Source organism: Vipera berus (genome assembly GCF_964194415.1).
Source record: "Vipera berus genome assembly, chromosome: 9".
In the NCBI taxonomy this organism is placed as follows: Eukaryota; Metazoa; Chordata; class Lepidosauria; order Squamata; family Viperidae; genus Vipera; species Vipera berus.
Genome location: NC_138212.1, coordinates 4,057,157 through 4,071,144, shown reverse-complemented (window position 1 = coordinate 4,071,144; position 13,988 = coordinate 4,057,157). Strand labels below are relative to the sequence as shown.

General features: G+C 46.2%; 1 protein-coding gene across 1 annotated transcript; it reads right to left on the bottom strand.

Annotated features, from left to right (window-relative positions):
• Positions 1 to 5,079: 5,079 nt before the first annotated feature.
• Positions 5,080 to 10,074, bottom strand: LOC308672102 (uncharacterized protein). Its single transcript, XM_081334721.1, has 4 exons — positions 9,722 to 10,074; positions 8,119 to 8,196; positions 6,324 to 6,401; positions 5,080 to 5,328 (listed from the first exon to the last, which is right to left on the bottom strand). The coding sequence occupies exons 1-4, from the start codon at positions 9,786 to 9,788 to the stop codon at positions 5,213 to 5,215; spliced, it is 339 nt and encodes a 112-aa protein (XP_081190847.1). The 5' UTR covers positions 9,789 to 10,074; the 3' UTR covers positions 5,080 to 5,212.
• Between the last annotated feature and the right edge of the window lie 3,914 nt (positions 10,075 to 13,988).

Below are 13,988 nucleotides of genomic sequence, written 5' to 3'. Positions count from 1 at the left end.
AACTAGCATATTTTCTGCCTAATCAAGTTTATTAAGAAACAGAAGCTTTTGTGAGCTCCAGCTCATGAAACCTTTTACTTTTTAATAAAGTCTAATAAAATAATTGAAATTAAATAAGCAGTTTAATATGCGTTAGTCAGAAAAGGTGCAACTACTAGACCACTGATTTTTATTTTATTTACTTATTTTTGCTGCTAAAGACTAACACAGTCTTTCTCTTTTCTTGGTTTCTCAGAACATGATAAACTTGTAGTTGAGCATCAAATGCTATACATAAAAAAACTAATAAATTTTCTGGTTTATCATGGCCATCGAGTTCCCATAGTCACAGCTTGCTTGGCAGTGAGAGGTGCTATTCTGTAATTAAAAAATGAGATCTTACCCCTTAGGCTTTAGCAGGAATGCAGGAAGGAACAAAGAAATTAGCCTATGTGTGGCTGTTGGGTCCACCTACACACAGGAAAAGAAAGGGACAATGAACATTAAACTGGTTTTAATGTTTTCAAAAGGACCCGTGTGCCACATCTAGGAAAAAAAGGCCTTTTGAAATGTCTTCCTTGGTTTTTCATGAAGTATCCAGAATCTTTTTTTTTTCCCCTTTGCTGGTCATATTTGTTCAATGAGCCTGCCTTTTCTGTCCCAGCTTTATAGTTCACTCCAGCCTTTGCTGTAAATCAGGATAAACGGTCAGCTTGACTGAAAGAGGCTTTGCCAATTGACAGACGAGGTTAAAGGAGGCAAAGGGGAGCGCAATGGAGTATCTTGCAGTTGGATGGAGACACCAGTGTTCTTATCGGACACCTTTTCCTAAAGAGAGAACTAGCTAACCTTGGATGATCATATAGGAGCTGTGACTAGGGGGGCCTTCGTTCAGGTTCACCTGGTGCGTCAGTTGCGGCCCTATCTAGACCGGGATGCCTTGCGCACAGTCACTCATGCACTCGTGACCTCCCGTTTGGACTACTGCAATGCTCTCTACATGGGGCTGCCCTTGAGGACTACTCGGAGGCTCCAGCTGGTGCAGAATGCAGCCGCGCGAGTGGTGGTGGAGGTTTCCCCGATACTCCCATGTAACACCTCTACTCCGTGAGCTGCATTGGCTTCCAGTTGTCCTCCGGGTAAGATTCAAGGTGCTGGTTATGACCTATAAAGCCCTAAATGGCATGGGTCCGGGTTACTTACGGGAACATCTGCTGCCGGCGTCAACTTCCCTCCGTCCAGTGCGCTCCCACAGAGAGGGCCTCCTCAGGGTGCCGTCGGTGAAAGAGTGTCGACTGGCGGCCCCCAAGGGGAGGGCGTTCTCTGTGGGCGCGCCAGACCTGTGGAACCGTTTACCGGTGGAGCTCCGGATGGCTCCCGACCTTCGCTCCTTCCGACGTGACCTAAAAACATATTTATTTGAACAAGCCGGCCTGGTCTGATGGGTTTAGGGGTATTTTAACGTTTTGTAATTTATTATAATGGGCTATTGTATTTAATATTTTTTTTTAATTTTTATATATTGTATTTTATTGTATTGCCCTGTACACCGCCCTGAGTCCTTCGGGAGAAGGGCGGTATAAAAATTAAATTTAAATAAATAAATAAATAAATAACTAGCGAGAGAATCAGCCTAAAACTAAAGAGAAATTTCCTGACAGAATAGTTAACCAGCGGAATGATTTGCCTCCAGAAGTTGTGGCTTCTCCAACACTGGAGGTTTTTAAGAAGAGACTGAACAGCCATTTGTCTGAAATGGTACAGGTCGTCCCCGACTTACAACGGTTCATTTAGTGACCATTCGAAGTTACAAGGGCACTGGAAAAAGTGACTTATGACTATTTTTCACAGTTATGACCGTAGCAGCATCCCCATTGCCTTGCGATTTACATTCGGAGGGTTCATATTTATGACGTTCGAGCGTCCCGGGGTCACGTGATCCCCTTTTGCGACTTACTGACAGGCAAAGTCAAGGGGGAAGCCAGATTCGCTTAACAGCTGTGTTACTAATTTAACAATTGCAGTGCTTCACTTAACAAAAGTCGTGGCGCAATGGTTCGAATGCAGTAAATTGTAGGCTGACTCTGCCCACTGCCAACAGTTCGATTCTGACCGGCTCAAGGTTGACTCAGCCTTCCATCCTTCCAAGGTCAGCAAAATGAGGACCCAGATTGTTGCGGGGCAATGTGCTGATTCTGTAAATTGCTTAGAGAGGGCTGTGTAACCCTGTGAAGCGGTATATAAATCTAAGTGCCCTTCCTTCCTTCCTTCCTTCCTTCCTTCCTTCCTTCCTTCCTTCCTTCCCTCCCTCCCTCCCTCCCTCCCTCCCTCCCTCCCTCCCTCCCTCCCTTTTCCCCTTTCTCATTCTCCTTCCTAGTGCCACAGTACTTAGAATGCAGTATTGCAGGCTGGCTCTGCCCACCGACAGCAGTTCAATCCTGACCAGCTCAAGGTTGACTCAGCCTTCCATCCTTCCGAGGTCGGTCCAATGAGGACCCAGATTGTGGGGGGCAAATATGTTGACTCTGTAAACCTCTTAGAGAGGGCTGTCAAGCACCGTGAAGCGGTATATAAGTCTAAGTGCTATTGCTACTGCTAACCAAACAAGCTCGATTCATGTGACAATTTTCCTCACCTCCACCTTAGCTGTGTGAATTCCTGGGTTTGTAATCAGTCTGATTAAGCCAATGTTGTTGGGCCTATTTAGTATATATCAGGAACTTATATATATATATATATATATATATATATATATATACACTGTAACCTGTTTCTAACTTCTTGTTCTAACTTGCAAGGCTATTCTAGCGGCAACGGTTCAATCGGGATCAACAGAGCTGCAGAGCCCGTGCGGAGATTTAGATTTATTGAGATTTAGATTTATTGAGATTTTTATACCGCCCTTCTCCCAAAGGGACTCAGGGCGGTTCACAGGGCATAAATATAAACAACAGTACAAACATTAAAAGATAATTAAATTAATGCCCAAGTTAAAACCAGAATAATAAAACAAACCTATAAAAAACCCAAGTACCCCCATCAGGCCAGACCCGCTAGTTCAAATAAATGGGTCTTCAACCCGCGACGGAAGGATCGGAGGTCTGATGCCATCCGGAGCTCAACCGGCAGTTGGTTCCATAACGCCGGAGCACCCACAGAGAAGGCCCTCCCCCTGGGGGCCACCAGTCGACATTCCCTGACAGGGGGCACCCTGAGGAGGCCCTCTCTGTGGGCGCGCACAGGGCGGAGGGGAGTCGACGCCGGCAGCAGGTGGTCCTCGAGGTATCGCGGACCCATGCCATGTAGGGACTTAAAGATCATAACCAAAACCTTGAACCTTACCCGGAAGACAACTGGTAACCAATGCAGCTCACGGAGCAAAGGTGTAACATGGGAGTACCGGGAAACTCCCAAGACAACTCTCGCGGCCGCATTCTGTACCAGTTGGAGCCTCCGAGTAGTCTTCAAGGGAAGTCCCATGTAGAGAGCGTTACAGTAGTCTAGGCGAGAGGTCACGAGCGCATGAGTGACCGTACACAAGGCCTCCCGGTCCAGATAGGGCCGCAACTGGCGCACCAGGCGAACCTGGGCAAAAGCCCCCCTAGTCACGGCCACTATGTGAGCCTCCAAAGTGAGTCGTGAATCTAGGAGGACTCCCAAGTTGCGAGCCCTATCCACAGGGGGTAAAAGCTCACCCCCCATAGAAAGAGGTGGAACATCCCAGGTGTCTCGGGAAGCCGGAATGTACAGCCACTCAGTCTTGTCAGGGTTGAGTTGAAGTCTGTTCCTCCCCATCCAGACCCGAACCGCCTCCAGGCAACGGGACATCACAGCGAGGGCATCACTGGGGTGGTTTGGGGTCGAAATAAAAAGTTGGGTATCATCAGCATATTGATGATACCCAACTCCAAAACCACGAATGATCTCACCCAGCGGTTTCATATAGATGTTGAACAGGAGAGGCGAGAGGACCGACCCCTGAGGAACTCCACAAGCGAGAGTCCTAGGGGTCGACCTCTGCCCCCCTGCCAACACCGACTGCGAGCGTCCCAGGAGATAGGAGGAGAACCACTGAAAAACCGTGCCTCCCACTCCCAATCCCCTGAGACGCTGCAGCAGGATACCATGGTCGATGGTATCGAAAGCCGCCGAGAGGTCTAATAGGACTAGGACAGAGGAATACCCCCTATCCCGAGCCCTCCAGAGATCATTCACCATTTCAAATGTTTTCCACCAGATATTTTGACGAAGAAAGCCCTTGGATGTGGCTGAGGTAGCTTATAACTTCCTTTTGCGAATAGGAGCCACAAATTCTGGCAGTTAATCCATTTTCTTGTACTAGACTCAGATGAACCTTCAGCACACATGTCTGAAATAATAATAATAATAATAATAATAATAATAATAATAATAATAATAATAATAATAATAATAATATAATAATAATAATAATAATAATAATAATAATAATAATAATTTTATTTTTATTTATTTTTATTTTAATTCCATTTATATCCCGCCCTTCTCCGAAGACTCAGGGCGGCTTACAAGCTTAGCAGTAGCAGCATAATAATGATGATGATGATGATGATGATGATGATGATGATGATGATGATGATGTTGGGAGGGATCCTGGAGGTCATCTAGTCCAACCCCCTGCTCAAGCAGGAGACCCTATGCCATTCTGGACAAACGGCTGTCCAACCTCTTCTTGAAAACCTCCAGTGATGGAGCATCTACAACTTCTGGAGGCAAATCGTTCCGCTGGTTAATTGTTCTCACTGTTAGGAAATCTCTCCTTAGTTCCAGGTTGCTTCTCTCTGTGGTTAGTTTCTACCCGTTTCTTCTTGTCCTGCCTTCAGGTGCTTTGGAGAACAGCTTGACCTCCTCTTCTTTGTGGCAATCCCTGAGATAGGTAGGCTAAAGACTTCAATCCCATTTGTAAATGATTTTCCCATTGAAACTCCCTTATTTTCTGCACCTCTCTGGGTTTTACAAGGGCTTGCAAAACATGCGGCGTGGGCAGCAATGCCCCACATATAGCAGCGTATTCTTATTTAACTTGTTTACACAATTGTTTACAGGCCGTTCACTTCCACAAAGGCCTCAAGCCTGGAGCTTTATTTTCAACCAAGCCAGCAGTTTCCTGGAGCAAACAATGATATTTAAAAGAAGAGAAAGGTACATAAGCAAAGAATCCATCTTGCATCACCGATAATCCCCTTGGGATAAGCTACAAGGGAATATGGATCCCCTTAAAAGCACAGTGTCTCAAAAATCTAGTGCATTTTTTCTTACGGAGCACAAATTGCTTGTTCTTGCGAGGAGGATGAGGATGGCTGGGGTGTTCTAAAAAGGAATAGGAAAAAAAAAGAATAATGAATCTTTTAATCAGTCAATTGAAGACCGAAAGGTATACTGGTAGTCCTCGACATACGACCACAGTTGAGCCTAACTTTTCTGTTGCTAAGTGAGACAGTTGTTAAGTGAGCTTTGCCCCATTTTATGACCTTTCTTGACACAGTTGTTAAGTGAATCGTTGCTGCTGTTAAGATAGCAACATGGTTGTTAAGAGAATCTGGCTCCCCCATTGGTCAGAAGGTCGTAAAAAGTGATCCCGTGACCTCAGGACACTGCAACTGTCATAAGTGCATGCCAGTTGCCGAGCCTCCGAATTTTGATCACGTGACCACGGGGATGCCCTAAGGCAGGGGTAGGCAACCTCGGCTCTTTCATGACTCGTGGACTTCAACTCCCAGAATTCCTGAGCCAGCATGGCTCAGCTTGAAACCTCAGCATGGCTGGCTCAGGAATTCTGGGAGTTGAAGTCCACAAGTCATAAAAGAGCCAAGGTTGCCTGCCTCTGCCCTAAGGGTTGCGAGTGTGAAAAACGGTAATAAGTCCATTTCCCCCCCCCCAATTATTGACTCATATTTATGACGGTTGCAGCGTCCCGGGGTCATGCGATCTCCTTTTGCGACCTTCTGTCCATGGGGAAGCCAACTTCACTGAACAGCCATGTTACCGACTTCATTTAGCTGTGTCGTAACATGGGGCAAGACTCACTTAACCAATGTTTCATTTAGCAACAGCCATTTTGGGATCAATTGCGGTCATAAGTCGAGGATTACCTGTAGTATCCTGCAAAGTAAAAAGTGATTTTAATGGGTGGACAAAATGAAAATCAATGGGGATGATAGAAAAAAATCCCAGTGGGTGATTCCTGATTTTTCCTCCTCATCCAACCCTAATAAGATGCTTAGGCTACACAACACCCACCCACACCCACGCACCCTTCTTCATTTTACCTTCCACATGAGTTACACCCGGGACTGTTTTCTTACCTGACAAACTAGTTAAGGTGAATCCATCACAGGGACAAGGATGCTTGTGTTTTTTGGGGCGTTGGAGTTCACTCAAATCTAAAAATAATTAGGAACCAGCATTAGAAGGACATGGGGCATCAGAGAAAGATGGAGAGGTTCTTCCTCCTCACCCACATGCCACCCTTGAAGAAAAACGACCCTCAAAAGAGTAACAAGGATAACAACAAAGCTTGTCTGCTTTTAAGTCAGACACCTGGAACAGAGAGAAAAGACCCAAAGAGACAACCCATAATCAATCAATCAATCAATCAATCAATCAATCAGAATACAGCTGGAAGGGACCTTGGAGGTCTTCTAGTCCAACCCCCTGCTCAAGCAGGAGACCCTATACCAGGAGTAGGCAACCTCGGCTCTTTTATGACTCATGGACTTCAACTCCCAGAATTCCTGAGTCACTCAGGAATTCTGGGAGTTGAAGTCCATGAGTCATAAAAGAGCCGAGGTTTCCTACCCCTGCCCTAGACCATTCCAGACAAGTGACTATCCAGTCTCTTTTTTAAAAACCTCCAGTGATGGAGCACCCACAACTTCTGGTGGCAAGCCGTTCCACTGGTTAATTGTACTGTCAGGAAATTTCTCCTTAGTTCCAGGTTGCTTCTCTCCTTGATCAGTTTCCATCTGTTGCTTCTTGCCCTGCCTTCTGGTACTTTCGGAAATAAGTTGACCCCCTCTTCTTTGTGGCAGCCCCTCAAATATTGGAACACTGCTATCACGTGACCCAAGTCCTTTAGAATAGAACAGAACACAGCTGGAAGGGACCTCGGAGGTCTTCTAGTCCAGCCCCCTGCTCAAGCAGGAGAACCTATGCCATTTCAGACAAGTCCAGCCTCTTAAAATCTCCAGTGATGGAGCACCCACGATTTCTGGTGGCAAGCTGTTCCACTGGTTAATTGTCCTCACTGTCAGGAAGTTTCTCCTTAATTCCAGGTTGCCTCTCTCCTTGATTACTTTCCAACCATTGTGTTGTGATTCAGGGTCAGCCTGTGGGTTCGGCAGTTGGGTCGGACGACTCAGAGGAGGAGGGGGGTGTTGAAGAGCTTGCTGAGGATAGTATTGAGGCCCCACAGAGCCCTCAGCCAGGCCCCTCCCACCTGGTCACGACCGAGACCCAGCTGTGTGAGCCTGACAGCGTGGATGAAGATGACCCACAGCTGGCCCTGTTCAAGGACGCCCGACGCAGGAGGCAGTCAATCAGGAGTAAACAGAGGAAGGCAATGGGGCACCTCGGAAGGAGGCAGAGAGAAGCCACGCCCTGAACGGTATAAAAGGGGAATGTGTGGGAGGGCTGGTTTGCTGAAGGCAACTGCTTGATTAGTTCCTGTTTCATAGCTCCTGTTTCATGGTTGGTGTCTTGTTTTGCTCTGTTTTATCTTAATAAATTTGGCAGGCTTAATTCCAGCCTCTTGCCGTTTGTAAAGGGGTTGTCCCTGCCTTTTCTGCAGGGCCGGTAGCAGGCTGGTACAGAACACATTGCTTCTTCTCTGGTGCTTTGGAAAATAAGTTGACTCCCTCCACCTTGTGGCAGGCTCTCAAATACTGGAATACTGCCATCGTGTTCCCCCCCCTCCTTCTTTTCTCTAAACTGGCCATACCCGATTCCTGCAACCGTTCTTCCCATGTTTTAGTCTCCAGGCCTTAGTTGCTCTTCTTTGCACTTGGCACCACATGATCCTGGAGGCCAGAAGACCCCAAAGTAAACGTGCAGGCAAATTTTCTTCCAGCTCCCCGATGGAGATCAAGAGACGGGACTCACCTGGACAAGGGCAGGGCCGATGCCCCGGCTTGCTTCGTTTTGACCTGCTCAGCAAACTCTCTTGGTCGTACCTTCCACCTAAGCCCCAAAGGAGAAAGTTGAGAGCAGATTTGAAGGGGCTAAGAGGGATGAAGGAATCCACCAGTGCGGTTCAAGAAGCTCTCGTGGACTTGGTGATCCTGGAGGAAGGATTACCAATGGTCTCCACTGCCTTCTACTGAGGTAGGGGTGGTGGGTGCCCTTCTTTGGGGGCGGTTTTCCCAGTTCGTCCCTCTTTCTTTCACGTCATCCCATGGGGAGCAGGTGAGAAACGGGGGGGGGGGGCTGAGAGAACCACGGAGGAGAGCAGCCCAAATCTTTTACCTCCAGCTACCAAATTAAAAACAGTTTCCATTCTAGGTGAGGTACATCGATCCATTCACCGTTCCAATCTAGCACTGATGATGTTAACTAGTTTGAGTAATGAAATAATAATAATAATAATAATAATAATAATAATAATAATAATAATAATAATAATAATAATAATAATAATAATAATAATAATTTTATTTGTATACCGCCCTTCTCCCGAAGGACTCAGGGCGGTGAACAGGGCAATACATGTTAAAAGACATGTTAAAAGAAATGTCTGCAAGAAACCAAGGGAACAACAAGGACCTCACTGTTCCAATCTCTCCCTTTCCTCCTTCCTTCCTTCCTTCCTTCCTTCCTTCCTTCCTTCCTTCCTTCCTTCCTTCCTTCCTTCCTTCCTTTTTCTTTCCCTCCCCTCCCTCCCTCCTTCCCTCCCTTCTCTCTCTCCCTTCCTTCCTTTCCTTCTTCTTTCCCTCCCTCCTCCCTTCTTTCTCTCCCTCCAGTCCCTCCCTCTTTCCTTCCTTCCTTCCTTCCTTCCTTCCTTCCTTCCTTCCTTCCTTCCTTCCTTCCTTCCTTCCTTTCCTTCTTCTTTCCCTCCCTCCTCCTTTCTCTCCCTCCAGTCCCTCCCTCTTTCCTTCCTTCCTTCCTTCTTTCCTTCCTTCCTTCCTTCCTTCCTTCCTTCCTTCCTTCCTTTCCTTCTTCTTTCCCTCACTCCTCCCTTCTTTCTCTCCCTCCCTCCCCTCCCTCCTTCCTTCCTCCCTCCCTCCTTCCTTCTTTCCCTTCCCTCCCTCCCTTCCTTTCCCTCCCTCCCTCTTTCCTTCCATCCTCCCTCCCTTCTTCCTTTGTTTCCTTCTTTCCCTCCCTCCCCCCTTTCTCTCCCTCCCTCCCTCCCTTCTTTCTCTCCTTCCTTCCTTCCACTTCACTACAGACAGTCTGGAGAGTCTACAGATCCTCAGTCAAAGATCAGCGAGAAGACTTGGGTGGTGTTCAAGCACAGGCTGAACCTGTTCCACTCCCAGCAGGATGGCTTTGTACAATATACTAAACTTAGGGAGTTGCTATTGTTTTTCCTGGCCATTTTATGGCTCAGGGTATTGTGTAAATCTAGAGAAAATGGGTTAATTTAATGACCAGGTTAATGGTGTTGAGGGAACATTGCTTGTCTGGTGCCAATCCGGGGATCTTCCTAACTTTCCTCTCCTTTCTTCCCGTGCATCAATTCCCAATAACTCTCTCTAACTCCTCTTACCTTTCTCTGAGCTGCAGACCAGGCCGATGAGGAGCGCTGACATCAGAAATAAGAAGAATCTCTCCATTTCGCCCGGCAACGTCCTTGGCTCTCTCCGTCAATGGCCACTGCTTCCGCTAATAACTTTTTGTGCTTAAATCAACCAACGTATTTATCTTTTTTTTTTCAACTTTTTTTTTCTCCTTCCGGCTAATACTTCTGGGAAATGTTTGGGGAAAAAATAAGAAATCATATCAGGGCAAACCCCAATCCATTGTGCAAACTTTTTTTCTTCCTGTAATTCTACCTTAATATTTACTGATTTACAAAGCTGCCAAATATTACTTTCTGGGGCGAGGAGAGAGAGAGAGAAAACAAAAGAATAATTGAATTGTTTTTTTGGAGAGCTGCTGTTGGCGAGGACCCAAACGCACAGGTAGAGAATAGGCAGTACCTGGCTGAATAGTAACACAGGTAGTCCTCGACTTACAACAGTCCATTTAATGACCGTTTGAAGTTACCATGGCAGAGTCTAAAGCTAGACTAGAAGATCTCCAGGGTCCCCTGTCAGATGCCAGTCTGATCCAACGGAAGACGCCGTACTAGTTCCAAGACAGTTGGACCTTCAACCTGATTTTGGAAGGGACTTCAATGCATGAATTAAAACGTGAAATGTTTATGGAGCTGTAAGCAGCAATAGAAACAATCCTGCCTCTTTCAACACCCGGTGACTTTATGGGCACGTCCATCTAGTTTACATAGCATCCATTTATTATCCTAAATCCCCAGGGCTTATTGGTAAAGTCTCACCCAGTACAAACCAAACCTTGCCCTTTTGAACATCTAAACCCAGCCAGATGCTATCTCCAGTTTAGACAAGTTGAGAGAAGCCAGATCGAAAATCCTTAAACCTTAAAGCCTGTGTGCAATATATCTCTATCTCTGTCTCTCTCTCTATATATATATATCTATATATATATCTCTATGTCTCTGTCTGTCTGTCTGTCTGTCTGTCTGTCTGTCTATCTATCTATCTATCTATCTATCTATCTATCTATATCTATCTATCTATCTATATCATCATCTATCTATATCCACCTACCTGCCTATCATCTATCATCTATCTATCTATCTATCTATCTATCTATCTATCTATCTATCTATCTATCTATCTATCTATCTATCTATCTATCTATCTATCTATCTATCTATCTATCTATCTATCTATCTATCTATCTATCTATTATATACCAGGCAGCAAGGCAAATTCAAAATGGAGTATGGTTTTTCTAAAGTTTACGGTAAAAAATATTGTAAATCTGTTGGCGCACGAAGAAGGGAAGCTCAGAAATTAAATACTTATATTCTTTGCATTGTTTTTCTTTTTTCTTTTCCTTCTCTCTTGTTATTATTTGCAAATAATACAATGGAGATTTTGACCCTAACCTCAAAGATAGATGCATCTTTTTGATATAAAAAGAACTCAATGTATTTTGTTGGGTATGGTTTATCTTTAATGAATGTTGGCACTGAACATTCATTGTATAACTTCAGTAATTCCTCTGATCTAATTACTGATTTTTTAAAAAAAGTTATGATCCACCAAAACAGTTTTTTTTGACTGCCCAGTATAGTCCTCTCCCTCTCTCCCTCCCTCCCTCCCTCCCTCCCTCCCTCCCTCCCTCCCTCCTTCCTTCCTTCCTTCCTTCCTTCCTTCCTTCCTTCCTTCCTTCCTTCCTTCCTCCCTCCCTCCCTCCCTCCCTCCCTCCCTCCCTCCCTCCCTCCTCGGGGTTTGAGGTGACCCTCAGTGGCTTTATAATTCATCTGTTTGCTTTTTCCCTACCTAATTTTTCAAAAGCCAACTGTACAAGACTTTTGTCCAGTATTGACATGAAGCTGACCAGTCTATAGGTATTCAGCTTTCCTTTTTTCTCCTTTTGTTGAAGACAGGAACAGCGGCCGCCCTTCTCTCACCCTTTGGCGCAATGTCCAGCTTCCGTGATTTTGCAAAAACAACAGGACAGAGGACCTTCTAAGACACTGGACCAGCAGAAGTTCTCAGATAAAGACGGTTGTTATGAAAAACCTTCCTTGCACCCCTCCTTTCGTTCCTTTCGGGATGATCTCTTCGGGAGGTCAGGTAGGTACCCTGAAGGCGAATCGGTGAGGCCGGTCTGTGTATTTTGCAGAGGGTGTTGGCTTTAAGAGTAGGAGCCGGTATTTTCACATAAGGGGAATTTACAAGTATTTCCTTGATTCTTCTCCCAAGCAGTGACCAGGAGAACCTTTTAAAGTAACCAAACCCGGTTTTGCAATGAATAAAAATCAGGGTTTCCTCTCTATCTCTGTCACTGCGACACTCTAAGAAAAAGTGCATCGTATTTTGAAATTTATTTTACATGCTGCATTTATTATAAACAACAGAAGGTAGTGAACATGTGTAATGCTGTTCCTCCTTTCCTCACAACAACATCCCTGTGAAGTAGGTTGGGCTGGGAGAAAGGAACTGGTGCCCAAAGTCACCCAGCTGGCTTTCATGCCTAAGGCGGGACTAGAACTCCCAGTCTCCCGGTGATCGGCCCAAAGTCATCAAGCCATCTTTCATGCCTAAGGTGAGACTAGAACTCCCAGTCTCCCGGTGATCGGCCCAAAGTCATCAAGCCATCTTTCATGCCTAAGGTGAGACTAGAACTCCCAGTCTCCCAGTGATCGGCCCAAAGTCACCCAGCTGGCTTTCATGCCTAAGGCGGGACTAGAACTCCCAGTCTCCCGGTGATCGGCCCAAAGTCATCAAGCCATCTTTCATGCCTAAGGTGAGACTAGAACTCACAGTCTCCCGGTGATCGGCCCAAAGTCACCCAGCTGGCTTTCATGCCTAAGGCCGGACTAGAACTCCCAGTCTCCCGGTGATCGGCCCAAAGTCATCAAGCCATCTTTCATGCCTAAGGTGAGACTAGAACTCACAGTCTCCCGGTGATCAGCCCAAAGTCACCCAGCTGGCTTTCATGCCTAAGGCCGGACTAGAACACCCAGTCACCTGGTGATAGGCCCAAAGTCATCAAGCCATCTTTCATGCCTAAGGTGGGACTAGAATTCACAGTCTCCTGGTAGTTGGCCCAAAGTCACCCAGCTCGCTTTTGGCAGTGGTAGGATACTCTTCGTTGGGGAATCTTCCAAACTGAATGGGGCCAAAGCAGAGGTGGCCATTTGAATAAAAAAGAACGCACTTCCCTCAAACGAAAACACCCTTGCCCACACTCAGACGCCAATGGAAGTGGAGCAGTAGAGACGCACTGCTTACAGTACATTCGGGGCAGGGGTGTTGCAAGGGTTGCTATCAGATGACCCTCTTGCACGGGAAGCTCTTAAAACCGGTTACATTTTTCTCTTTTTGACCCTAAATCAGCCTGCTTGGCGAAGGGGGTCTGAAGGCTTAAAATCCTGGCATTGCTTTTCTACCGTTTCCACTGGCCTAATCAGCGGGTTGCAGCTATGGCAACAACACACTGCAGCTACTTTTGCTTTTCCCAAATATTGTGGACAGCGCTCCTCGGCTTCAAAATCCAGAATATCCTTGGGGAAAAAACAAACCAAGCACTAAAACGAACAGAAAATCAGATAAACCTAATCAGGAGAGATCTTCTTTTCTTTTCTTTTTTAAAAAAAATACACTAGAAGTGGGCTCAGATACGCCACATATTTTTCACATTACAAAGCTATTGATAGCTGCTGCTGAGATTATGGTGATTCAGTACTGTCTCCGTTGGTGTGTGGTTTTGTGAGTCTTGTCTGTCTGTGCGTATGCGTGGAAGACTTTAAAAGAGAGCAAATAAACCCGCTCCCACATTCTGCTACGTTTGCCTGTGCCAGAAGCCCCCAGTTTTTCTCTCAATGTGACACAGCAAGGCCAACCCACCTCACAGGGTTGTTGCTGTGAGGAAAATGGGAGGAAGAAGCATTAAGTGGAATGCCTTGCTTTCAGAAGCTGTGGGCGCCCCATCGCTGGAGGCTTTTAAAAAGAGACTGGAGAACCACTGGTCTGAAATGGGATAGGGCAGGGGTAGGCAACCTTGGCTCTTTTATGACTCGTGGACTTCAACTCCCAGAATTCCTGAGCCGGCTGGCTCAGGAATTCTGGGAGTTGAAGTGCACGAGTCATAAAAGAGCCAAGGTTGCCTACCCCTGGTATAGGCTCTCCGGCTTGGGCAGGGGGTTGGACTAGAACAGGGGTTCCCAACTCCTGGCCCGTGGGCCACTATTGGGCTGTGGCCTATTTGCAACTGGGCCA

Excerpts from the sequence above, each read along its gene's own strand:
- LOC308672102 (XM_081334721.1), bottom strand. The coding sequence starts at position 9,788 with ATGGAGAGATTCTTCTTATTTCTGATGTCAGCGCTCCTCATCGGCCTG. Across the intron at positions 8,197-9,721 it reads GGTCTGCAGCTCAGAGAAAG|GTGGAAGGTACGACCAAGAG; the intron begins GTAAGAGGAGTT and ends TTTGGGGCTTAG. Across the intron at positions 5,329-6,323 it reads CACCTTAACTAGTTTGTCAG|AACACCCCAGCCATCCTCAT; the intron begins GTAAGAAAACAG and ends ATTCCTTTTTAG.